Source organism: Talpa occidentalis, unplaced genomic scaffold (assembly GCF_014898055.3).
Source record: "Talpa occidentalis isolate TD23 unplaced genomic scaffold, MPIMG_talOcc4v2.1 talOcc4.10, whole genome shotgun sequence".
In the NCBI taxonomy this organism is placed as follows: Eukaryota; Metazoa; Chordata; class Mammalia; order Eulipotyphla; family Talpidae; genus Talpa; species Talpa occidentalis.
In genome coordinates this window covers 5,146,029-5,171,152 of record NW_023600993.1, presented here as the reverse complement: position 1 = coordinate 5,171,152, position 25,124 = coordinate 5,146,029, and the positions used below count along the sequence as shown (strand labels likewise).

General features: G+C 50.7%; 3 protein-coding genes across 5 annotated transcripts in view; 1 reads left to right on the top strand and 2 right to left on the bottom strand.

The window, feature by feature from the left end:
• Positions 1–19: 19 nt before the first annotated feature.
• Positions 20–10,615, bottom strand: BRK1 (BRICK1 subunit of SCAR/WAVE actin nucleating complex). Its single transcript, XM_037522640.2, has 3 exons — positions 10,457–10,615; positions 2,222–2,304; positions 20–2,023 (listed from the first exon to the last, which is right to left on the bottom strand). The coding sequence occupies exons 1-3, from the start codon at positions 10,572–10,574 to the stop codon at positions 1,997–1,999; spliced, it is 228 nt and encodes a 75-aa protein (XP_037378537.1). The 5' UTR covers positions 10,575–10,615; the 3' UTR covers positions 20–1,996.
• Positions 10,616–13,658: 3,043 nt separating this feature from the next.
• FANCD2OS (FANCD2 opposite strand) lies at positions 13,659–18,154 on the top strand. Of its 2 annotated transcripts, XM_054696854.1 has the most exons (3): positions 13,659–13,755; positions 14,463–14,718; positions 16,183–18,154. In XM_054696854.1, exon 3 carries the CDS (start codon positions 16,191–16,193, stop codon positions 16,725–16,727), a length of 537 nt encoding a protein of 178 aa, XP_054552829.1. In that variant the 5' UTR covers positions 13,659–13,755; positions 14,463–14,718; positions 16,183–16,190; the 3' UTR covers positions 16,728–18,154. The 2 variants fall into 2 exon arrangements, with proteins under 2 accessions (XP_054552829.1, XP_037378526.1); XM_037522629.1 differs by lacking the exon at positions 14,463–14,718 and having other exon boundaries at positions 13,660–13,755.
• Positions 17,571–25,124, bottom strand: part of FANCD2 (FA complementation group D2) — a 56,279-nt gene continuing 48,725 nt past the window's right edge. For both annotated transcript variants that reach the window (XM_037522655.2, XM_054696829.1), the window contains exons 37-44: positions 25,028–25,121; positions 24,373–24,444; positions 23,656–23,694; positions 22,658–22,732; positions 21,599–21,673; positions 20,912–21,058; positions 19,958–20,053; positions 17,571–18,020 (exon numbers count right to left, since the gene is read on the bottom strand). In XM_037522655.2, coding sequence (XP_037378552.1) covers positions 17,946–18,020; positions 19,958–20,053; positions 20,912–21,058; positions 21,599–21,673; positions 22,658–22,732; positions 23,656–23,694; positions 24,373–24,444; positions 25,028–25,121 — 673 coding nt within the window. In that variant the 3' untranslated portion in view covers positions 17,571–17,945. The remainder of the gene's footprint in view (positions 18,021–19,957; positions 20,054–20,911; positions 21,059–21,598; positions 21,674–22,657; positions 22,733–23,655; positions 23,695–24,372; positions 24,445–25,027; positions 25,122–25,124) is intronic.

Genomic DNA, 25,124 nt, shown 5'->3' with positions numbered 1-25,124 from the left:
TGCAGGCGTCGGCCGAGTCCGCTCTCAGTCCACAGGGGTCACTCAAGGGCTATTTGTCAAACCAACTTGTTCCTCTGAAGGAATTTTGGGCAACTGGAAGCGGATCTTTTCAACCCTGTGTCTGTGTGCCGTCTGAAATTCACACCCACCCGGAGTCTCACTCCAGGTCTAGTCAGGTACATGATGTTGCACAAACTTTGTATTTTTCAAGCCTTTGCTCAGTTTTAAAATGTACCTGCCATAAAAATCCGGGCTAAGTGGCCAAGTGCTCAGTGCCTGGCACACAGTCAACCCTGAGCCAGCAGCTGTTTTTATAAAGATGCCATCTCTACCCTCAAAATGCTCCCAGGCATTGGGCAAGCACAGGAGACGTATTCAGCTGTGAGATGGTCGTCAAAAGCACGTGGAAGGTGATTAGCTGGACCCCAAAAAATTCAGTCCAGGTTTCGCCGGAGGGATTTACCCAAGATGAACTTTGATGAAAGAACGGGAGTTTTCCCTTCCATCTCCCGCTAGACAGCCTGGAGGTCAGATTGGGGCTCATGCCGCCAGGAGACTGAGCAGACCCCACTAGTCCGCAGTTCCCCGCTCTCGTAGTCTACTCGACGGCCACCTTTGCACATGAGCTGTATTTGTGTGGAGTCACCACTGGCACCAGCATGCTCCTGCCCCGTGCTCCAGAGGCAGTGGAGCAGGCCCTTCTCTGGAGGCGTGGGAGAGGATGACTGCTGGCAACAGGCCTAGACCCAGGCAGCTTCCTGCCCCACGAGGCGTGGCCCATAGTAACAAGGCACGTTCCCAAAGGCTTAGCTTCCTGAAATAAAGGGGCAACGTTCAAAGTACTGAGTAACCCCACTGAGAAGACTGGTGAGAGCATCCGGGTCCAGCAGGTCAAGGTTCAAATCCCCAACACTTACTTAGCATGACTTGGGACAAATCTAAGTCCCTGTAAGCTTGCTGCTCACCTACTGCATGGAGGTAGAATGCCTGTTTCTCGGGGCATTTACAGCAAGCTTTGGGTGCTAGAACGACGTTTTACAGACTCTGCTGTTGACATGAATTGCTCTTCACAAGAAATGTAATTTAGCTTGGACTTCAGAAAACTAATCGTCTGCAGATAAGCTATACAGATGACTGCGCTATACGCCATGCCCAACTCTGCTGTATGCTGCTGGTGTGTGACACACATGCACAGGAAATCCTTGGCAAAGGGTCACTGAATGGTCAGATGGAACCCAGGATGTATCAGTCAGAAAGTCCAAACATGGGCAAAGCAGCCAGGCCTGGAATCAGTAGCACATCCACGAGCTGTATGTCAAATAACACCACCAGGTGTCTGCAGTAGGCAGGCCCGGGCTCTACTCTCCCCTCAATCACAGCAGTCAGATAAAGGTGAGGAATTTATTGGGGAAATATGACAGCCAAGACATCCCAAGTGACAGAAAGAAAACTCTGAAAATGTTCCCTCAAGTGGGGGTCTGGCCTTGACCTCCCCGAAAGGACCAGAAACTGGGGGTCGGCAACAACATTCTGGCAATCACCTTGCTAGGCCTGAGTGTCCCGCCAGGATGGCCTCCCGCCTCTGACCACAGGTGGGGAGGAGACAGACTGTTTACAGAATCACTGCAGCGGCAAGGAGAGCTGTAAGGGAAGTCTGGGGGGTGAGAGGTGAGGTGGGGAGGCCCTAAACGAAGACCCCCCCCAGGCTTTGGGCTCTGAATATCGCACATACATTGACAAGGAGTTCTACAAAATGTGACTGTAAAGGTAAAACGCCTAATGCAGTTTCCCAGAGTTCCCCTGGACTTCTCCCCACATGCCACATCATCCTCCCAGACGGACATGGCACGGCCCAAAGGCCACACTTTTGAAAAAGGAAAACAAGAATAAGCCCTGTTGCTCTTTAAGGAGAGGAAGGCGCTGGAGGCTGCCGGGGCCTTTCCCACGCAGGCCTGGGTCCCGTAAAGCAACCCCCCAGCAGCGGCATGGCAGAGTTCTAGGTGAGGGTCTCGCCTTTTGTCACCTGTCAAAGGAAAGGTGACATTTAGGTAAGTTCAAGGATTAGAGGAGGTGCAAAACCCTTTTAGACCCCAGGCGGCCAGGAGTCCCAGCAGCCTGGCTCCAGCCCAGGCGGGCGCCCCACCTCCCGAGCCTGACCTGCTCCCGGCCTGGCGTGGACCGCGCTCCGCCCAGCCCAGCCCGGAAGGCAGCCCACACTCACCCGGGCCTCGATGTACTCTATCCTGCGCTCGAGGGCTGTCAGCTTCTCATTCAGCGTGGCAAGTCTTGAACGACAAGACATATCTGGTAAAGGGAGACTGATGTTCAGGATCAGCGTCACCCCCAACACACACAGAGACATACCCCACACCACCCGGAAGCTGAGGAGGAGGTGTGACGGGGCAGCAGCGACAGAGGGAACAGCTGGGCAAAGCAGAGGAGAGGGAAGGAGCACAGGTGCCTACAGTGAACTGCGGCAGGTGGGGAATAATGGCTCCCCAAAGATGCCCATGCCCTAACCCCCAGAACCCGTGAATGTTACCCTAAAAGACAAGGCACTTGCGCTCGTGACGAAGGTTATGTAGAGGTCTCAACATCCTGGACTATCCAGAGGGACCCAATCCAGCCATATCCACACGTGCAGACAGGAAGGAGGAAGTGGGGGAGAGAGTGGGTGCGAGCGGGGTCTGGCTCTGCAGATGGGAGGGGGCCATGAGCAAGGCATGCGAGTGACCTTCAGAAGCCGGGAGCAGCCTCAGCTGACCGCCATCAAGGACACAGGGCCCCAGTCCTACGAACACATCACCCACCCGACAGCCAACGAGCAAGGAGCCTCCAGAGAAGGCAGCCCCGCCGATACCTCCAGCTTAGCCCAGTGAGCCCGAGCTGGACTTCTGAGCTGCACGACTGTGCGGGAGTAAGCACACGCGGTCTGAGCTGCTGCCCGGGTGGCCATCTGTTATGGCAGCACAGAAAACTCAATCACCAAGCTGTACAGGTGGCCCTGCTAAGAGGCAAACTAAGGGTTTCAAGAGAGGCGCAATGACACCAGAAGAAAACGATCTCAGTAGAGAGGAAAAGTAGAGGCCAAGAAAGCAACAGAGTAGGGGCCTCCCTGGTGGCGCAAGGGGTTGACACAACCTATAAAGCTATCCGCAGCCTCTGCAGCAGGAGTTCAATCCCCAGCCAAGGAGCTACCCACATGGCGCAACAGACCTCTCCTGTCTCCCCACTGGTTCTCTCAGCAATGGATTTCAGTCTGTTTGCCTGTTCCGTTCCCCATTCTGTCTCTCACCCCCCCGCACCTCTGACCTGTACCCCAACTCTTGTATGCATAAATAAATAAATCTTTTTAAAATTATGAGTTCTATTTATTTATTTTTTTAAAGATTTATTTATTCATGTATACAAGAAACGGGGCACAGACCAGATGTGCAGGAAGGTGAGAAGATTCACCAGAGACAGAGTGGGGAACAGAGCAGGCAGACTGACGAAATACACTGCTGAGGGGAGCAGCAGGCGAGACAGGAGGCCTGCTGCACCATGTGGGTATCTCGCTCACCGGCTGGGATCGAACCCGTGCTGCAGAGGCTGTAGACAGCTTCACAGCACTGCGCTCAACCAACTGCACCACTGGGGAAGACCCAAATAAATAAATCTTAAAAAAAAAAAAAAAAGCAACAGAGGCTGGGGGGAGGGGGAGAAGGAGGGGAGGTGTGCATGGAGCTCATGGAAGCCTCAAGCAAGGCCATCAATTGGGGAGGGCACTTCATGTTTCCTCATTGTTTGCATGGGCCTTCCAGAAGGAGGAAACTTAGAGAACATCAGATACTCTGTGGAACCCACAGCCCATCTGTGAAAAATAGCAACGTCCTTTTCCTCTTCTACCTTTGCCAATCATCCTTCACCATTGCACCCCAAATGAAACCTACATTCCCCTAAAACACCTTTTCCTCTGCAAACTTCTCTAACAGAAACTACTGATTATTCTCTCTCCAACTATTCTTAACACAAAGGGGGAAAAATATTTCTGGGCAGCCTATTTCCCACCGCCTTCTCTAACACGGCCATTCGGGTATCTCTCAATAATCTTCACTTTCTAAGAAGTGCCTAGGTGGGGCATGGGGGGGATGGGGGGCTGGCCCGGAATGCACTGGGGTCGGGGGGGACAGACAGGGTCCCAACAGGAGTCAGTTATTTGGAAAAACCTCTTTACAAGAACCAATTTGTTGTTGTTTTTTAAAGATTTATCCAGGGCCTCCTCAGTGGTGCAGCGGTTGAGCGCTGGGTTGCGAAGCTGCCCGCGGCCTCTGCGGCACCAGTTCGATCCCCGGCTGCTCCCCGGCCACCGGAGGAGGGTCCCACGTGGCGCGCAGACCTCTCCTGCCGCCCACTGCTCCCCTCAGCAGTGTCCTTCGGTCCTTCTGCCTGTTCTGCTCCCCGCTCTGGCTCTGGTGAATTCTCTCACCCTCCCGCGCTTCTGACTGTACCCAGTGCTTGTATAAACAAAACAAACAAATAAATAAAACATGCCTCTATTAAAAAAAAAACAGATTTATCCATTTATGCACACAAGAACTGGGGTACAGGCCAGAGGCATGGGGGTGGTGAGAGGATTCTCCAGAGACAGAGTGGGGAACAGAACAGGCAGATTGACTGAAACACACTGCTGAGGGGAGCAGCGGGGAGTCAGGAGAGGTCTGCTGAGCCATGTGGGCAGCTCCCTGGCTAGGGTTCGAACCCGTGCTGCAGTGGCTGCGGACAGCCTCATAGGTTGTGTCTTTACCCCTGCGCCACCAGGGAGGCCCTACAAGAACCAATTTGTAATTATTCAATACACTTCAGCCAAATCCAAACTTCTTTGCTCTTACTCCACTTTTTAGCCAATAAAATTAAACTCCTTTTTCTCCCCAAGAACAATATAAACCCCTTCCCTTTGCTGGATGGGGAAGCAGATTTGCTGGATGGGGAAGCAGATTTGAATTTTCTTCCTGCCTACTTGCCAGTTCACTTTTTTCCTCAAAACAAAAACCAGCTTCATTTTGAAGTCTAAAATATCTGCTCTCAGGCACTCCCCCACTCAGTGATTCAACGCTTAGCTCACAACCCCCTTGTCATCTCTCCTCTGGCTGTTATGCAAAAGCGCTTCAGCACCCATTTTGACAACTCTTCCTACAGCCTGATTTTGCTCAGCTTTCATTATATCCAAATCTTACCCATTGTGGGTGTTTAAATATTCTTCCAAGCCGAGAGGATATCATTTACCAGATGGATATAATTCTCCCCCTTCTGTATTAACCTAAACATGTAGGGCTGAAGTTCTGATCTGTAAGTTACTAGGCACTTGGTCTTAGAGTTATCACTTCCCCCTTTGAATAAAGATTTCACAGACAAGAATGTTCCCCATGATGACGTAGGAGTGATCTGGAAAAGTATGATGTATCTACAAAGACTACTAAAAATGCCGTTAAAAACGACGAGTTTGAAGAATATTTGACAAGAGAAAACGTACATCCTACAAATCCAAATGATATTAATGTTCTTGTCATTTACAACTTATTCCCAAGGTGTCTTCCACTGGAACGAGTTTCTCTAAGACAGACACCACCTCCTCTTCGGCTTTGTCACTCCAGCACCATGCCTGGCACAGTGATGGTTCTTTAAAAAAAAAAGATGGGTTCTGCTATGTGAGTGGAACGAGACAGCCCCAGAGTGACTCACACTACAGAGGGGAAATCCAGGCCAATTTTGAATCGCTGGGGGGATAAGCAGCAGCAGCAGCAGCAGCAGCAGCGCTGAGTTCCGAACCCAGTTCCCTCAGCGCCCAGGCTGGCGCGCGTTCCCATTCGGCGGTCCAGGGCACGCGGCCACCTTCCTGCTGAACACCTGGGTCCTCTACTCCCCACAGCTCTTAAAATGTACTCACAGCCTGACCCGACTGTCTAGTTCATTTATTTTTTGTTTCCACAGTAAATCCTTCCCGCATCTATAGCTTCACTGCAGCTCTTCGTTATTTTTAAAATATATGTTAAAAGTGTATCATTTATATCCCATAAGGTTCACCGACTTAAAGTACAGGACAGTCACAGAGTTGTGCAGCCATCACCACCTGAATTTTTGAACACATGCATCACCCCTAAAGAAACCTTCTACCCATGCAGGATCCTCCCTCCCCAGGCTGCCCACCGACCCCCCACCCCCACCCCGACAACCGCCAGTCTTCCCGTCCCTATGGATTTACCTATTCTGGGCGTTCCTCATTCTCCTTTTAAACTTACTATTATTATTCTTATGATTATTATTAATCTGCCAGGGCTGTTGTTTCTAACTCCAGATCATCTGGAGCAGCAGCCTCTCAGCACCCTCTTTTCCCGGGCACGACACCCCCCTCCCCAATCTCCTCCAGTCAGGTTTCCAGAAGCTCAAAGGCACATCATATACGCTGCTAAGAGCAGGAATGTTGTCACTGACAGCCTGCCGCTCCCCCTAAGAGACACGCCAAAATGATCTGCAAGCCGGGGTGGCGGGAGGGGGCTTCCTTCCTGGACCGTGGTTCTGGCCCAGCTCCGCCAATCAGAACCAGAGTCCAGGAACAACACTGGCCTACTAGGATCAACGCTCTTGAGAAATTTAAAATGTTCAATTCAGAAATTCTGGTCAGAGCCCATGAAATACATATCGATTCCAACCAAACACAGGCAATAGCTGTCGGCAACAGGACAGACGAAACCAGGGCACACTTACACTCCGGACCGCGCCCTGCCAACCACCCAGGGCTCATGCGGTGGACACAGACGCTGGGGACAGATGCGGTCACCGGGCAGCAAGTCCTTGGAGCTCTCCACACAGAACCTTAGTGGTGCAAAAACCAACACCCACACTTCCTCCTGAATTACTTGTGCAGTGAGTCTCTCAGGAGTGCTCACTACGTCCACCTACTCTTCTTCCTTCCTTCCTCACAGCGACAGGCAGGCCTCCTGGAGGACACCAGGCTCGCCGTCTTTGTTGGCTGAGCACAGAGACTGAGACTTAAAACAGCCACACTCTTTGGTTTTCCCGGCACCTATGAGCTCAGACCCCAAAGAAAAAGTGTAAAAACACAAAGTCACCACCTGTGACGGTGCGCTTTCCCAAGCACCACCACAGCTGAAGCCCCGCTGGGCCGCCCGCCACCGCCGGCGGTCATCAGGGCCGGGGTCCTCGGTCTCGGGACGGAAGCCAGAGCTGGCAGCGCCGCTCGGCCTGGCTGAGCCCACGGCGCACAAGCTGTTCAGAAACCCCTGCGCCATCTCGGAAAAGCGGCTCCCTCTCCAAGCAGCGGCCCACGGGCTCTCTGCGGCAGGGCGGGCGCACAGGATCGCTGCCATTTTCTAAGGGCTCAGAAGGCCCTCTAGTCCCCCCACATTCCTCGTGCATCTCCCCATCACCAGGTCATATCCTTTACACTGGCCCCACGTAAACACAACAGAACAGAGGGGCCAAGCTAAGGGTTGAGGATGCAAAAATACAGCCCCAGGGGCATCCTGGGCCAAGGCCAAGACTGTGCCTGAGGCCAGCCCTGTGATGGATCCCGCCAGGCAGCCTGTTGGTCTTTGATCCAAACTCCTGCATCGCCATACTGGAGGGCGGCAGGAACTTGCCTCCAGTGTGCCTAGTAAGTCAACTTGCTAACTTTTAATCCTGCTTCACAACTGTTTTTTTTACTAATAATTGTGCTTTTCTTTCAAAGGTGTAAATTCACTTTCCAAAATCTTAAAAAAAAAAACCAAATTACTCCAAACATTAGGCAATTATTATTACTTTAAGGACCAATAATAGCCTAAGCTAAGGGAAGACATTTCTTCCATCTCCTAAAGACTGGAATTCTGTGTGTCTCTTTCCTCGGTCTACTTGCTAAAAATCTCCAATAAGAAAAGTCTTTATTTCTACCTGATCACAGAATGTGACTCCCTCACATCTGATAAAGTCTCAAAGCAGCATTTCCTTGCTTATATGCTTGAACTTAACCAAAAGGCCAAGAAGCGATTTTCCCTGCTTATAGAACAAGAGACATTTCTCTTTGACAAATGCAATTTAAGCTCAAATTCTTCCACGTCAGTCAGTTCCAAGACTTATTCACAATAAATTTAGTGAGTGTGACATGCCAAGATTTACATCAAAGACAAATATATGTGAACTGAAAGTTTATTAGTATAATTCGGTGCTCCAAAATGAAGTTGTTACGGGACCAAGATCCAAACGTGGGGGACTGACATGCTAGGTCTCTTTTATGTTTTGAAAAATAGCCTCAGCTGGATTTGATATTTTAGATGTTTTATTGATTGAACTAATGTTCTTAACAGTTTGGATATTCTGTGTGTACCTATCAGATATTAACTCCTACCCGCTAAGTAGTCTTTTAATTTTGCTTTTTAAAGTTAAAACTCTCCCTTCATCAGTAATCTTTCCAACTGCTCTCCACCCCCTCTCCACACTAAGCCAAAGACTCAATAATGTGATCCAGTCACTGTTTCAACCTTCCCCTAGCATGGACTATTTTGGTTTTTCTTACCTAGCCTTCCTGAGGGGATATTATGAGTAAAGAATACTGTGAAGAACCTCCAATACATACTGGCTCTCTGGGAAAGGAGAAAGCAAGGAGGAGAACTCGCATGGGCAGAGTTTGCATCAAACTTAAAACAACAAAACCTCTGAGTAAACCCAAACTATCTAGATAAACAGGTATTTCTCAAATGTTTTTGGCGCCTCAAAATCAGTGAGTTTGGCCTCTTTGACTTGTTCTATGTCTCCAAATCCACTTTTTCACTTAAACCACTTCACTGACAGTCCTCAAAAAAACCTGCAGGATCCACAAGACTGATGTCTTGATTCCCCGCCCTGCTACAAACACTGCCACAGCAAGCTACATACATGAACATGGGCCACTGACATACTATTTTCTTCCCTCATTAATACTATGGGCACCCACACTGGACCATACAAGACACATCAGGATTACAGGCAAATACACCCCGAATATAAATGAATCAATACAGAAACAATGTTCTGCTTTGGTATGAAGTGCTCACCACTTCACCTTCCAATAGAAATCCTTTGAAAGCAGGGAATAGTTAGTTATAGTTAGTTGTTATTCTGCACTCCCCACAGTGCCAGAGAGCCTTGTACTGATATCTAGTATCCCTTGTTAATGCTCTGCCACAAACCTCTTGCTGTCACTTTTTTTTTTTTAAGATTTATTTATTTATGCACACAAGAGCTGGGGTGTGGGCCAGAGGTTGGTGTGTGTGTATATGTGTGTGAGAGAGGATTCACCAGAGACAGAGTGGGGAGCAGAACAGGCAGATCTACTGAAATATACTGCTGAGGGGAACAGCGGGGAGACAGGAGAGGCCTGCCGCGCCCTGTGGGTCAGGGATCCAACTCGTGCTGCAGTGGCTGTGGATAGACTCATAGTGCTGAGACTTAACCCCTTGCGCCACCAGGGAGGCCCCACTGCTCTGTCACCTTTATACTCCCTAGGACACATCAGTCCTCCAGCAAGAAAATAATGCCTTCACAAAGGGGTGTGTGTGTGTGTGTGTGTGATGTACTGCACTTTAGCTTAATATCACTACATCAGTGGAACAGAAGCAAACTAACTGGAAAAAGATGACTAGAAGGATGTCATCCCACACTTGTGATAACCTAGGCAGACCCAGGGCCCAGTTCCCTTGAAGCCACACTTGGGGGACCTAAGCAGGGGCCTCTGCTAAAGCTTGCTGTCCAGAAGGACGCCGCTCAGCGCTGCCAGAAGGCGACTGTGGGGAGCAGGCCATGCCCCAGGACGGGCTCTGATAAAGCTGCAGCTCCGCGGCGGGCGCCGACCCTGTCCTGGCAGCGACAGCGCCTCGGCGGACAGAGCGCCCCGCAGCACCGCCGCGGCCACGGCCCCCCGCGCCCCAACCCTCGCTCGGCCCCGTCTGCTCCCCCCACCGCCCCCCGCGCCCCGGCCCTCGCTCGGCCCGTCTGCTCTCCCCCACGGCCCCCGCGCCCCGGCCCTCGCTCGGCCCCGTCTGCTGCCCCCACGGCCCCCCGCGCCCCGGCCCTCGCTCGGCCCCGTCTGCCCGCCCCCCTCGGCCCGGCGCGCACCACAGCAGCGGCTGAAGGGGCGCCGGGGGAGCAGGACGCTGCAGGGTGATGACTCAGGGTGCAGGGCCGGGGCGGCGCCGGGGCGGGAGCGGCGAGGCGCCCCCCGGAGGGGTCGGGGTGCGGGTGACGGCGATGGCACCGGGGAGCCCCGCCTGGGGCAGGCCGGAGCCGGCGGGCCGGGGCGGGCCGGGGGGAAGGCAGGGCTGGAAGAGGAAGCGAAAAGCGGGGGGCCCCGGGCTCCGGGGCTGAGCCCCCGGGGCTTCTCAGCGCCCCCGCCAAACCGCCGCAGAGGCCTCCCCACTCCCGCCTCCCCGGCTCGCCCGCTGACCGAACGAGTTGAGAAAGTCCGCGATTTTCTTGATGCTGCTGGTGATGACCTCAATGTACTCCCGGTTCGCCCAGTCCTGGTGAATCTCCCGCTGCACCGGGTCCTCCTGCCCCGCCATGGCTGACGCCGAAGGAAGCGCGTCTGCGCAGGCGCCCGGACCCGGCAGGCCGCCAGTGCGCCTGCGCCGCCGGCCCGCGCCCACCCTCAGAGCCCCACCAATCCACGGGCAGCAAGTGCGCCTGCGCTATGTCACGGCCGCCCGGCGTCCTCGCGCGCCTCCCACGCGTCTGAAAAGCGACGTCTCAGCGCGGGCGAGGAAAACGCAGTGCGCACGCGCCGAGAGCTCCCCGCGCCACCCGCATCCGGGTCCCTGACGGTTTGGGGCGTTGAGGGGCGCGTGGTGGGTGGCGCGCCTCCGCCCTCAGCTGCTGCGCGGCGGGGCTGTGCAGTGTCCGCCGGGAGACGGGTGACTGGCTGGATCACGTTAAATACAAATCATTGTTTAAAATGTCTTTCAGGGCCTCCCCGGTGGCGCAGCGGTTGAGCGCTGGGTTGCGAAACTGCGCGCGGCCTCTGCGGCGCCGGTTCGATCCCCGGCTGCTCCCCGGCCACCGGAGGAGGGTCCCACATGGCGCGCAGACCTCTCCTGCCGCCCGCTGCTCCCTTCAGCAGTGCACTTCGGTCCTTCTGCCTGCTCTGCTCCCCGCTCTGGCTCTGGTGAATTCTCCCACCCTCCCGCGCTTCTGACTGTACCCAGTGCATGTATAAACGAACAAACAAACATATAAATAAATAAATAAAACATGCCTCTATTTAAAAAAAAAATAAATAAATAAAATGTCTTTCAGCAACGCAACATGACGTCCCATACAACGTTCGGTTTATCAAATGATACTAGCGAAGGCACAGACACTTCCTTTTTTAACGATACTCGTCATGGCGGGACGGAGGGGAAGTTGATGGGCCCGCGAACAGCAGGTCGCGTTGTAAACGGGCGCAGCCCCTTTGGAAGGAAATGTGTTTGTTCACTGGTGACCAGGGACGTGAAAGACCAATAATCATTTCATTAAAAATTCACTGAAGGGGGGGCCTCCCCGGTGGCGCAGCGGCCGAGCCCTGGGCTGCGAAGCTGCCCGCAGCCTCTGCAGCGCCGGTTCGATCCCCGGCCGCCGGGGAGGGTCCCACATGGCGCGCGGACCTTTCCTGCCGCACCCGCTGCTCCCCTCAGCAGTGTACCTCCTCAGTCTGCCTGCTCTGCTCCCCGCTCTGGCTCTGGTGAATCCTTTCAACCCTGCACCTCTGACCTGCACCCCAGTTCTTGTATGCATAAATAAATAAATCTTTAAAAAAAAAATCACTGAAGGGAGGTGGGGTGGGGACGGCTTTATGCACAAAGGTGCTCTTTGTGGTATTAGCTAAAAGAAAAACAAAACGGCTACATCTCAGTAGTTGGGGTCCTGCTCATAGCTACTCACAGCAACTGTATGCGGTCGCTTAAATGCTAGGTATGAACACTGCAGTATAACACATGATAAATTGGAGGAAAACAAGACCCACATATTGTTCTTTAATTGCAATGGTGCACAAGGTATGTTTGCTTCAGGACAAAGAAAATACACCCCAAATGTCTGGTTTGTCAAGGTAGGGAAATTATGAGCACTTTTATTTTTGTTTCAGGGAATACTTACAATCTGGTGTGTGCCTTTTATTTTTTCAAATGTGACTGAGCGAACAGATTACTTGTAGCAGTAGCTGGGAATAAACCATTACTAACAGTCCTCTGGTAGATTTTAGGAGCTACACTATAAAGCTCTCTCACAACTATTTTCTCATTGTATTCTTACAAACACTATGCAAGTCAGGAAGGGGGTTTTCATGCTAGAGGAAAAAACTGAAGTTCTAGGTCACATTGTGAATTAAGTGGTGGACCTTCACCAGGTAACTCCAGATTCCACTGATTTTTACTCTGAAAAGAGGTTAAAGTCTTTATCGGGGCACTTCTATGTATTCATATCAGCAATTTCTAAAATAATTTCAACAAGATGTCTTCTAAGTGGCTGAAACAGTGTTTTGCTCATATAAGTCAGATCAACCTGTTTTCCTGTAATGGGAGGGCATCTTAGTTTTCAATCACAAATCCACCAGAGGAGCCACTTCGCCGTTCTGTGCTTTGCTTTCCTTTCTTTTTTTTTTTTTAAGATTTATTTATTCATTTCTGCATACAAGAACTGGGGTACAGGCCAGAGGTGGGGGGGGGGTGAGAGGATTCACCAGCGACAGAGTGGGGAACAGAACAGGCAGATCTACTGTGTGCATAAATAATCTTTTAAAAAATAAAAATAAAAAATAAAAAATTAGGACTCCAGCAGGGTGACCCTCTCTCCCAGGTAACTGTTTGCAGTGATGCTGATTTTATTACTAAGTTGCCTGATCACTCGCACCATTGTGAAAGGGGCATTTTTCAGCTTTGTGAGATGGGACAGTATAGTCCTTTTGAGGTTAATAGAAGGCAGAGTTTTGGGGTTCTTTTCCTAAAGATTTACTTATTCATGCATACAAGAGCTGGGGTACAGGCCAGAGATGCGGGGGGTGAGAGGATTCACCAGAGACAGAGTGGGGAACAAAACAGACAGATTGACTGAAATACACTGCTGAGGGGAGCAGCAGGTGAGACAGGGGACTGAACTCGTGCAGCAGAGGGTGCTGATCACTTCATAGTGCGGTAACCCCTGCGCGACCAGGGAGACCCAGAAGGCAGAGTTTTCTAGCAGGAAGTCAAGAGACCTGGATCCTTACTCTCCATGAGCTAGCATCTGTGTAACTGCTGTCTGCTTGCTCTGGGATCATTCCAAGGCAGTAGCAAAGCCTTCAGAACCCTGGGTACTCAGCCTGAACACCCACGGGGTTAGGGTTTGATGAGCAGAAACTAGCTTTTAACACAACTATTAGGCCGTGGTCTTCCTAGCAGGTTCCAGACCCCAACCTTTGAAGTGGGCGTGTCTCTCCTGTGACTGGCACAGGGGTGTTCAGGTGGGAAAGAGAAGGGAACAGAGGGAAATGGCTTCAAACTGGTACTCAAGACTGAGTCTCAGACCTGGCATTCCAAGACGGTGGGGGTGCGGAGTTCATCCTGACGTATCCAGCGGTACGCCTCGAGCCCTCCCCTGCCCCCGCAAAGGCTCGGGGGTCCCCCGAGGTCCTGGGTCACAAAGGCGGTTGCCAGGCGCCCGGAGGAGAAAAGTTGCGGCCCGGGAACAGCAGCCGCCACTCTGGAGCGTGCGGCCGGCGGAGTTCAGCAGGTGAGCCCCAGCCCGCACAGTGGGACAGGGCCCACTCTCACGGCCACCTCTGCCTCCGCCAGAGGCGTCTGCCCGCCCCCCAACCCCCCACCTTAGTAGGGACCCCCATGGTACAAGCCCCTTCTTCTGGCTGGGAGGGGGAGCCCACCCCATTCAGGAGGACCTCAGCTATGCTCGCTGCCAGCCCTTCCCCAGGCGGGGAGATGCGTGGGAGGGTCCTTGAGCGGGAGTTGCTGAATGAGGGGAAGCCTTTGGGAGCCCTTACAGCAGCTTGAAAAGACTTCCTAGGCTCACCCCTCTTGGAGTGGATGGCTGCCAGGAGGTGAAAATGTTGGTAAAGCTGGGGTCAGAGGCCTTCTTGTCCCCTTGGGTTCCGCCAAATGTTTATTTTTAAAATTTATTTATGCATACAAGAGCTGGGGTAGAGGCCAGAGGTGCTGGGGAGGGGGGGTGGTGACAGGACTCACCAGAGACAGAGTGGGGAGCAGAACAGGCAGATCTACTGAAATACACTGCTGAGGGGAGCAGTGGGGAGACAGGAGAGGTCTAGTGCGCCATGTGGGTAGCTCCCTGACTGGCCGGGGAATCGAACTCATGATGCAGTGGCTGGAGATAGCTTCATAGCGCTGTCTTTAACCCCTCCGCCACCAAATATTTAGAGTGGGCATTTGATAAGGTCGTTTACCTCAGGCCCTGTTTCCTTTTAGATGAGGCCGTAGGAAGAGTCTGGGATTAAGTCTATCAGAGTTAACCACCTCCCCTGTGACCACCCTGCCAGGATGGTGCACCAGGGCGGCCTGATCTTGGATACATGCTATCAGGTCACATCAAGCATCCAAAGCCTTTCACAGGCTGTTTGGAATAGCGACCTGCCCCCTGGGAGTCCACTTCTCTTCCTGAGCAGCCCAGATAGCTGAGCACAGTGTGAGAAAGGACCTGCATAGATCAGGAGAAACTCAGCAGGTAGAATCAACAAATCTCCTTTAATTAAGCACTGTCAAGGGCAGGCCTTCCAGTGTGAAATGTCACCAACTTCTAAATAATGAACTTCACTGTCTTACAAATGATGGTGGAGATGCCGACTTTACACAGCCCTCCCAGGCAAGGACTGGCTGGGATGAGATCAGGGCTGCTGCTGTTGACCTCCTGTGGGAGAGGAGAGAAGGGCAGAGAAAGGCACTTGGCTCTGAAGAAAAGCTATCTGCTCTGCCTCCAACACAAGGCAGGTGTTCAAATAATGTTAGCTCCTCCTGAATTCAGTAAGATGCTTTATTTAAACCATTTAAATGCGGAACGATCCAAATTCTACCTGGGTAAAAAATTTGAGTAACATTCCCCCAGCCCTTTACTTGTCTTTAAAAGGGGAGGTGAGAACTGAGGTCCTAACCTCTTCCATACATGGGGGAAAAAAAGCAAAACACACCGAAAAGGGCCGGAAAATCTTTTTAAACATGTAAAGACTGGCCTTTGGAAACTTTTTTCCTCCCAGCCTGGTGATTCTTCTTGGATGGAGTGTAAGTAGCCCAGGGCTCTGAGAGAGCCGCTCCTTTGTGTCAAAAAAGATTTTTTGGGCCTCCCCGGTGGCGCAGCAGTTGAGCGCTGGGTTGCGAAGCTGCCCGCAGCCTCTGCATCACCGGTTCTATCCCCGGCTGCTCCCTGGTCACCGGAGGGAGGGTCCCACATGGCGCGCAGACCTCTCCTGCCGCCCGCTGCTCCCCTCAGCAGTGTACTCCGGTCCTTCTGCCTGCTCTGCTCCCCGCTCTGGCTCTGGTGAATTCTCTCACCCTCCTGTGCTTCTGACTGTACCCAGTGCTTGTATACATAAATAAAAAATAAATCAATTAATTAATTAAAAAAAAGATTTTTTTTGGCACCAAGGGACTGTCTCCATCAGAATATTGAAAGCTGCAGTTTCTTTAAAGGAACAGCGTAAGTTCTCAAGCTGTAAGGTGCATCAGAACTCCCTGGAAGGCTTGTTTTAAACTCTGATTGAGAAGCCCTACGCCAGCCGCAGGCCTGAGGGGGCCTAAGAAATTGCACTTCTCCCATGCAACCAACGGTGCTGAAGGTGGTAGTCTCAGGGCAACACTTTGAGAGCTGCTGGCACAGGGGACTTGGAGTCACGAATGTTTGGTAAGGTGTGGCCTTCTGAGCTTCAAGCCACAAGAAAGACGGTATCATGAAGTGGTACCCCAGAGTGCACAGACCCTCTCTCACGGCTGTCAACACGGCATAGGCCCTGAAGTGTCCGTTCTGGACAACTGCATTTCCCCATTTGCAACATGGGAGGATTCTGATGAGGTTTGATATGGTCTTAGTACACGTAAGAGCTGGCAGACTGCATACATGTCACCAGCTCCCCACCCGTTAGAGAATGCCTAGTGCACTGGTGTCTAGGGAAACTCCATGTCTATTCCTCTCATCTAGGACTGTCAATGGCAGGATACCAGCTCTGGTCACCATGGACCCCACTGGACGAGAGCTTCCAATGGCTGCGGCACACGACACCCACACCTTCTTCTAAGCACCCTTTCAGGGCTTCCCCCTGCATCCCACATACTCCTTCTGACCTTGAGGTGCAGCTGTGCTTTCAAGAGGTCACTCTAGTCCTAGACAGCCCATTCCTGGAAACTGGGGTGAGTCCCAAGTTGCCCTGCCACACCTCAGAGCTCCAAAAAACGAATAACAAGAAAGGGCTGGTCAGGAAGCCCCAGCCCGTGCGCCTCAGCGGGGTGGATTCCGTTTTTGGCAGGGTCATCACGGCGCAGCCGCCAAAGTGGACTGGGACCTTCCGAGTGTCAGACAAGTCAGCCTTTTGCAAAATCATCAGCCGGGAGCACCAGTGGCCCACGGGCCTTAAGGAGCCCCAGATTCAGATGACGGTGACCATGTGCAAGCAGATGCTGCGCTCCATCCTCCTGCTGTACGCAACATACAAGAAGTGCACCTTCGCGCTTCAGCACTCCAAGTAGCAGGCTGGCGACTTATCCCCACGCCACGCCCTCTGCCGTGTGCTGGAAGCTGACAGAGCCTGTGCATGTAAAGGAAACTGTGCCATCGCTCCAGCTGCCTTGTTTTTCTGGCAAGCAGTGACACCTCAGGAGCTCCCTTCCTACCTTCCCCTGCAGAAAGGGGCCAGGGACAGAGCCAGGGAGAACACTTCCATTGTAAAGCTGAACCACCATTTAAAAGAGTCAAACTAGAATTGACATGTATATGTGATAAAGGACCATTAAATGAACCATATAAAGCACAAGCCTAGTGTGAAATCACTTAACCTCTAAGATGGCAGTGAGTTGAGGGAACAAAGGGTGTCGTGGAAAGAGATTTTGAGTTCAAAGAATATGCATGTGGGTCACATAGCAATGTAAAAAACAACCTCCCCCACCGAAACAACAAAACCAGACACCTTAACACCACCAGAGAGCACAAAAATGGGTAGAAATGTTAAATATTAAATAGTTACAGCCTGACAAGAAAGAACTTGCTAGCAACACTGAAACTGGAGACACAGAGCTCCCCATTCTAGCTGAAGGGTACTCCTAATGTTTTATTCCTTGTAATTAGATTTTAGGTACAACCTGAACACTGTGGAAATAAAATGAGCATAAAGTCAACAGGAGTTTATGCTGCCTTTCCCCCTTCCGCCTTATATCTACATGACAACCACAACATTTAAACAGTAGCCAACACATTCCTTTGATTTTCTCTCTGCCTTAACAAGATAGTCATCATTTCTGCAAAGATGTCACAAAGACCTTCTCATCTCAAATAAAAGGAAACATGACTAATAAAACTAATTTGTTGGCACTAATCTATTATTTCTCCACACAAACCCCAATTCAATTCCACCTAATTCCTGAATAATGAAGGAAATCCAGGAACAGGAATAAGGCAGCTGAGACACAACTTCAAACAGACTTTATTTGTAGAACTGGTACAAGCCTAATTCTAGAAAAAATATCAGTTTCAAAACTAGCTCAGCGCCCAGAACCAGGACTACTACTCCACAGCACAGCTACCCTCACCCCAACTGGTAAGTGATGCTACCGTGAGCTAAGAGCAAGGGTCCCCGGTGATGCCAGACAGTCTGCGAAATACACACAAGATAGGATGTGTCCAGAGAGGCAAGTACCAGACTTCAAACCTGAACACAAAATGCTAAGAGGCGGGGAGGGCGTCAGTGTGTGCTAATCAGAGGCATCGTCGCTGTCATCACTAGCTTGCTCGTTTTCTGCATCACTTGCTTCATCATCTTCACCATCCTACGGGGCAAAGGAGAATTCAGTATTTTAGGTCATCTGGTGACCCCATGAGTTGCAGTACTGCTCCCACAGGATACATGCTGTGTTGTATCATTGTTAAAATCAACAGTAAATATTAAAACATTCCTTTGAAAACTGAACCCAAGGTTCTCCCACTCTTTTTTTTTTTTTTTTTTTTAAAGAGATTTTTATTTATTTATACAAGCACTGGGACAGTCAGAAGTGTGGGAGGGTGAGAGAATTCACCAGAGCCAGAGCAGGGAGCAGAGCAGGCAGCAGGAGAGGTCTGTGCGCCATGTGGAACCCTCCCTCCGGTGGCCGGGGAGCAGGCGGGGAATCAAAATGGCGCTGCAGAGGCTGCGAGCAGCTTCGCAACCCAGCGCTCAACCGCTGCGCCACTGGGGAGGCCCTCTCCCACTCTTCTTGATGGGATCTGTAAGCTTAAAGGCCATGGAGCCAGGCCATTTGATAATGACTTAGCCTTCTTCTGCAGTGGAATCAAATTTGCATGACTTTAAATAAGCCATTTTAGCTTAAATAAGCCCGAAACACTGCAGAGATGTCACACAGGAACAAAGTGGGCATCCAAAATAGAATACAATGTCTGCTAAATTAAAAACCTTATGTACCACAGGAATCCAACACAAAATTCTCTCTGGTCTGCAACTCTAATCTGGCAGTTTTGTTTGGGAGAATACACAAATCCAAACCAGTAGGATATTGTCTGCCTCAAAAAAAAAAAAGTATATATATGTAATAAAAAATATATATGTAATAAAAGAATCTATCACAAATGATCTCAGCCAGCCTTACATTGCATTATAGACAGGATCCACGACAGGGGCTTTGAATCTGAGCTTCTCAGGGTCCATAAACCACCTGAGTAACACAATTTCATAAACATATATATTTTTCTTTGGCTTTCTTCAAAGGCTCTAGTGCTCAGGGGTGACAGCTTTTGTTTCTGTGCTTTTGCTTTCACCAAATGTTTTCACATTTCTATTTTACATATTAAAACCCAAGTTTAAATGTTTTAACTCATTCTTCCCACAGCTCACAACACTTTGACCTCTATTTCCCCCTTTAAAATGGCTTTGGGGGGCCTCCCCACTGGCGCAGCAGTTGAGCGCTGGGTTGCAAAGCTGTCAGCAGCCTCTGCAGCACCGGTTCAATCCCCAGCTGCTCCCTGGCCACCGGAGGAGGGTCCCGCATGGCGCGCAGACCTCTCCTGCCACCCGCTGCTCCCCTCAGCAGTGTACTTCATCAGTCCACCTGTTCTGCTCCCCGCTCTGGCTCTGGTGAATTCTCTCACCCTCCTGCGCTTCTGACTATACCCAGTGCTTGTATAAATAAATAAATAAATAATCTAAAAAAATAAATAAATAAAATGGCTTTAGGGCCTCCCTAGTGGCGCAGGGGTTAAGTCTCACCACTATGATGCTATTGGCAACCACTGCAGCATGAGTTCGATCCCCAGCAAGGGAGCTGACCCACATGGTGCAGCAGACCTCTCCTGACTCGCCCGCTGCCCCACCTCAGCAGTGTATTTCAGTAGATTCGACTGTCCTACTCCCCACTCTGTCTCTGGTGAATCCTCTCACCCCCAACCTGGACCTCTGGCCCATACCCCAGTTCTTGTATGCATAAATAAATAAAATAAATCTTTAAAGAAAATAAAATGAGTTTAGAGAAAATAGGAGGCTACAATGGAAAAGTTTTCAACTCAAGTATATTCTGCAACTTGAGATAGACGATTGTATGGTTTTTTTTTTTTCCTTGCTCCCACAGAATTCATACAAGCCCAGAATCTTTTCTAGAGGGAATGGTGAGGGACAGAAATATCTGATTACAAACACAAGCAGGAAAGTCCTGTACCTGCCAACTTAGAATAATTAACCACCATCAGCGCCACACCCTGGTGCCCCACAGAGAGATACCTCCTCTGCTTTGCTCCTGGAGACCTGGGAAGAAGGGTCATCTTCACTCTCATCCGCAGTACTCTCCTGGGAATTCTGGGATATAATCTCTTCACCCTAAACATGGGTGGGCCGAGACAAATGGCAAGTTAAAATGACCACATTTGGGTTCCAAGAGGAGAAAGGCTTTGCTCACAGGCAATACAAAGGAGAAAGATAGTCTCGCCATTCAAACGCAGTCAGACATGGACACCAACCTGTGATCCAGCATCTAGACAGGTATGATCAGCAGTTTCTGAGATGACATGGCTCTGGTGCAACATGTACTTATATAAAAGGCCCACCTTCACATGCTGACATCAGACTAAGTTTTACAAGATCAGACTGTAGAAACTCTTCCAGGTAATGTTTAAAATACTCCTCTAGGGATCTCCCTGGTGGCACAGGGTTAAAGTCTCAGTGCTATCAAGCTGTCGCCAGCCACTGCAGCATGAGTTCAATCCCCAGCCAGAGAGCTACCCACATGGCGCAGCAGACCTTTCTGTCTCACTCGCTGTTCCCCTCAGCAGCATATTTCAGTGGATCCGTCTGTTCTGCTCCCCACTCTGGTGAATCCTCTCACCTCCCCGCCTGCATCTCTAGGCTACACTCCAATTCTTGTATGCATAAATTAAAAAAAAAAAAAAAAACCACTTAAAATAGTCCTCTATCTCTGAGGTCCTATTTCTATCAATGGTTCTGTGTCTTCACTGCCTGGGATGAGGAGTGCAGCCTGTGACGGGGGACGAGAGCAATGTAGCTTTTTTTTTAACCACCCCTCAATTTATGCTAATGTTAAGAGATGAGCAGCCACAGACTTAAACAAGCAGTTTTGCTGAGAGAGGGGAGAGCTTAGGTGACGACCCTCCCATACTCGCTAGTGCTCTCACCAAGAATGGGAGCAGCTCATGATCCCTGGTGGGGTCCCAGGCTTACCTGCAAGTCCCGGTTTTTGAGATTGCCCAGCCAGAAAGCCTCCCTGCAATTGTTGAGGACGAGCATGGCTTTCACTCTGCAAACTAACAGCTCCAGGGTCTTTTTGAGCAAAGGCACATGTCTGGTGAGTTTTGTGTCCTGGTGAATCTGATAGGAACAAATACAGTTAATTCACACTGATTTAATCACAGACTTACACTTTTCCTGTACAGAGATTTTTGAACTCCTGAGCCTGTTCAATGAGTCAGCGCATGAGCCCTACCAGCACTGGCTGAGGCATAGCCATTAAATGGGGTAGTTCGCAGAATACTCCAAAGGGAATAGGCAAAGTTCCTCTAGCAAGAGAGACTAGAAGTCATACCAACAAGATCTCTAGGATCTCTTTGAAAACTCTTATTAATTTTAATGAATTTATCTGTAATATTTTTTAACTTAACAGAGTATCCCTGTTTGGCTCAGAGTCCATAAAACCCCACAGTTCGGCACCTTCCACAGTTAGATCCAGGGACAAACTGCAACAGAAACTGGATCAGAGTCATTCAGTTTGCCAGTGACCGCAGAACTCTGCGGTTCTGTGTCCTTCAGCCTAGAAGTGACGATGGCCCATCAACTGCAGGCTGCAAGTGAAGAAGTCCTTTAATGCTGCAGGTGGTCAGGCGGGTGGGTGATGACAGCTCCTCCCCTTACCTTGGAATGCCCGCACAGGTGGTGGAGCAGCCTTGTGCTCAACTGGAAGGTTTCCAATAAGCTCAGAACATCTTCCTAAAATCAACCACATTTATAAATGCTCATTTCATCCTAGATGCAAAAGATCTTTGTAACCAAGGGTTCTAGGGAAGATGGGCCCGCAGGTACCAGCCATATATTGGTAATTCTCTTCATTTCATGCTCAATAGGAGGAGCCGCGCTGGCCAGCGGACTTCCCCTTCCGCAGGACCAAGTAAGAATTGCGAGACTTTTGCAAAGTTGACTTTGCTAAAGGTCAACTGTGTAAGAAACTATCATTTGTTTCTACCCTTATTTCCCTACTCTAGGCCTGGATCCCACTTGGCTAAAAGAAAACACTCAAGATTGTCCATTATAATGCCAAGGAGTTTATGACACCAATGAGTTTTTGGGTTTTTTTTTTTTTTAAGATTTTATTTCTTTTATACAAGAACTGGGGTACAGGCCAGATGTGAGGGTTAGACAATTCACAAGAGACAGAGCGGGGAAAAGAACAGGCAGACTGATTGAAATACACTGCAGTGTGCAAGACAGGAGAGATCTGCTGCACCATGTGGGTATCTCCCTGGCCGGCCGGGAATCAAACCGGCATTGTCAAGGCTGTGGACAGCTTTCACAGCACCTAGCTCAACCAGTGCACCACCGGGGAGGCCCAATGAGTTATTTTTTTTTAAGTGCTCTTGGAAGTAGGCCTAGACAAGCACAAAGGAATAAGCAAGTAACACACCAACACACGTTAGTGCTGATATTGCTGGGAGTGCAACAGCACCGTGGGCTCAAGCTACAAAGACACCTCCCTCAGGCCTGAAAGAGCGCAAGATGGGTTTGAACCAGGTAGGCCGAGTTCTGCTGACTGTGGAGTATTTGCGCATCTCTGGTGAGAAGTGCAGCGGCCCAGCACACAAGAACTAAGGCCCAGAGCCTGTGCCGGGGAACCACCTCCAAGCTCACCCTCCATCGCCACGGGTATAGCTGCAAGCAGCTGCACAGAGCATGCTTTGCTCTGTTCTGGGTTCTTACCCGGTGTTTTCTGAAACTGAAGTCCAGGAGCGGCATGCACTGCTTGAGGAATGCTTTCACGAAGAGATGCCCGTACTGGAGGAGAGAGGAGACACACAGGAGGACCCCAAGCCACCATTGCCACCCGGAAGGCCCCTCGCACAGGCCAGCACAGCACCACCCACTCAGGGGTTTCCTTATTTTTATGTAGGAAAAAACACATTGAAAGGGGCCCAAAAAGCTAATTTGGAGAATGGAATTTAATGCAAAGACAAAATAGATCTGGCAACTAAACCCCAGAATCAGGCAGATTTACCTTGTCAGACACAGCTAACAGCTATAAGAAAAAGGGCATAAAAGAAGGGAGCACAACCCCAGCTCTCCCTACAGCTTTCTCCCACGTGCAAAAATTTGGATAGAGCTGAAGTAGCACCTGAGCGACTGCCAAAATGACCAGTCACATCGGCCGCCACTGCCACGTCGCCCACACTGGCCCCAGGCTGGAGTGAGAAGCCCTGAGAGGACAAGGATGGAGCACCCCACACTGGAAGGACAGACACTCCAGAGGAGGGAAGAAGCATCCTCCCGAAACACGCCCAGCTCCTCATCCACTGGGGCAACCATCACACTAAGGACTACACTCAGTAAAGGAGTTCAAGAATGGTCAGGATTCAGCTCCACATGCATGAGGCCACCCAAGGACCTTAAAAGGGACTCACCCTTTCCTCCTCCCCCTGCTGCCTGGCAGGGAGCGGGAGGGGAGCAACTGACAGTCTTCAAGACAGCGCCCGGGTCCACTCCTCCTATTTCTAAGACTTGGACAGAAAGTTTCCAACACTGAAGACTGGCTTCTCCAGTCCTCCGACTACTGGAGGAAAGGTCTGTGTCTTCCCTAAACTAAACAGCGAATCTGGAGACTCTGCCTTGAGGGCAAGGCGTGAGCTCTTCACCTCAGCTGAGGCCTTCTCTAGAGACCCACGGCAACAACAAACACGAAAGAGGGCTCAGGAATCTCTCACCTTCAGACACACGTGCAGAACAGGCCGACTATCAAACACCTGCAGAGAGGAAAGAGAGGAGACCAAAGCTGAGGTGTGTCTGCTGAGCACCCAGCTTCCTTCCCACTGGGTAATTCTGGGGGTTACGGAGAATTCTAAAACGGAGAGGGCAAATGTTAAAAAAAAAAAAACACTGCAGAACACAGTCATCACCACAACTGAAGTTCAAGAAAACAGGGGAGGAAAGAATAAGAAATGGATCCCATTTTTGAGAAGGTGGCACTGTAGAGGGATAAAGTATCGATCTGAAGTCTTAAGAAAGAACGGGCAAAGAGGCAGGAAGGAGAAAGACAGTGGGAACCACCTAAAGAAAATCAGGAATGGTGTGCACAGAGCTGTCTGAGGGAGAAGGCGCTCAGGGCTGGAGGAGATGCTGGGGGATGTGCTCAGATCAGAGGCCCTGTGGCGAGGTGAGTCAGTGGGAGTGACGAGTGGAGGGCGCCACTAAGAACAGCATGTGCTGTGGCACGGATGGGAAGAAGGGCAGCCAGCAGGGAAGTGACATGGCCTAGAGAGAGAAGGGGTTGTCCAGGATGGAAGAGGGACAAAGGCAGAAGATGGGGGAAGAGAGAGAGGGACCCCAAAGAAGGGGGGGAGAGGATGCATCCACTTCAGAAGTCAGGACCCTTGTTGCTTTCTGCAGTTAGCTGGAAAGATGGGTCGGGAGTCTCTAGTCACCTTTATCAGGTTGATGAGGATGCTAAAGTCTCGAACGGCCATGTTCCAGTAGAGGAGCTTCTCTTCGTGAATCTGGGGACACGAGTGCACAGGCACTTCAGAACCAAAGCCAAATACTTCATTTACTGTACCTCCCCTCCCCGCCCAAATATGCACTTCCTGACTCCCTCAGTATTCAGACTTGAATCCACCTATCCACAGGGGTGCGGCAATCAGCGCACCCACAGGTGGCGCTGGAGTTGGCACATGTGTAACTTTAGGGCACCCCGCAGAGGTTTTCTTAAAAGATGACTGCTCTTTGGTCATTTCCAAGTAGGAAAAAGCGTCTGTGACATATCTCAGGTCACCAGCGTCCCCTAGCTGGCCCTGTTCAGGGGTCTTGGTCAGTTCGGTGAGCAGGCTGCTGAGGCCAGCACCACGGCCTCTCCAACAGCGATTCAGCTCACGCCAGCTCACGGGTGCACACTGCCTGCATGGGAGGCTGCAGCCACAGACATTTTGTCCAGAGCTACGGCCTATGGAGCAGTTCTAGCTTTCCCCAGGGACACTGGAGCCCAATTCCCACCTCCCACCAGAGGGAAAGGAAATTAAAATAGGAACTATTTGAAGAAAATCCTGGATTTTGGTAATTAGAGGAATAGCTTAGAAGACCCACCTCCTGCGGGTCTGCTGCTGTGCCAGCCTGCAGGTCTTTCACTGTCTTCTCCAGCTGAGCCATCATCACACGGAAGAAGATGACAAAGGTGTTCCTA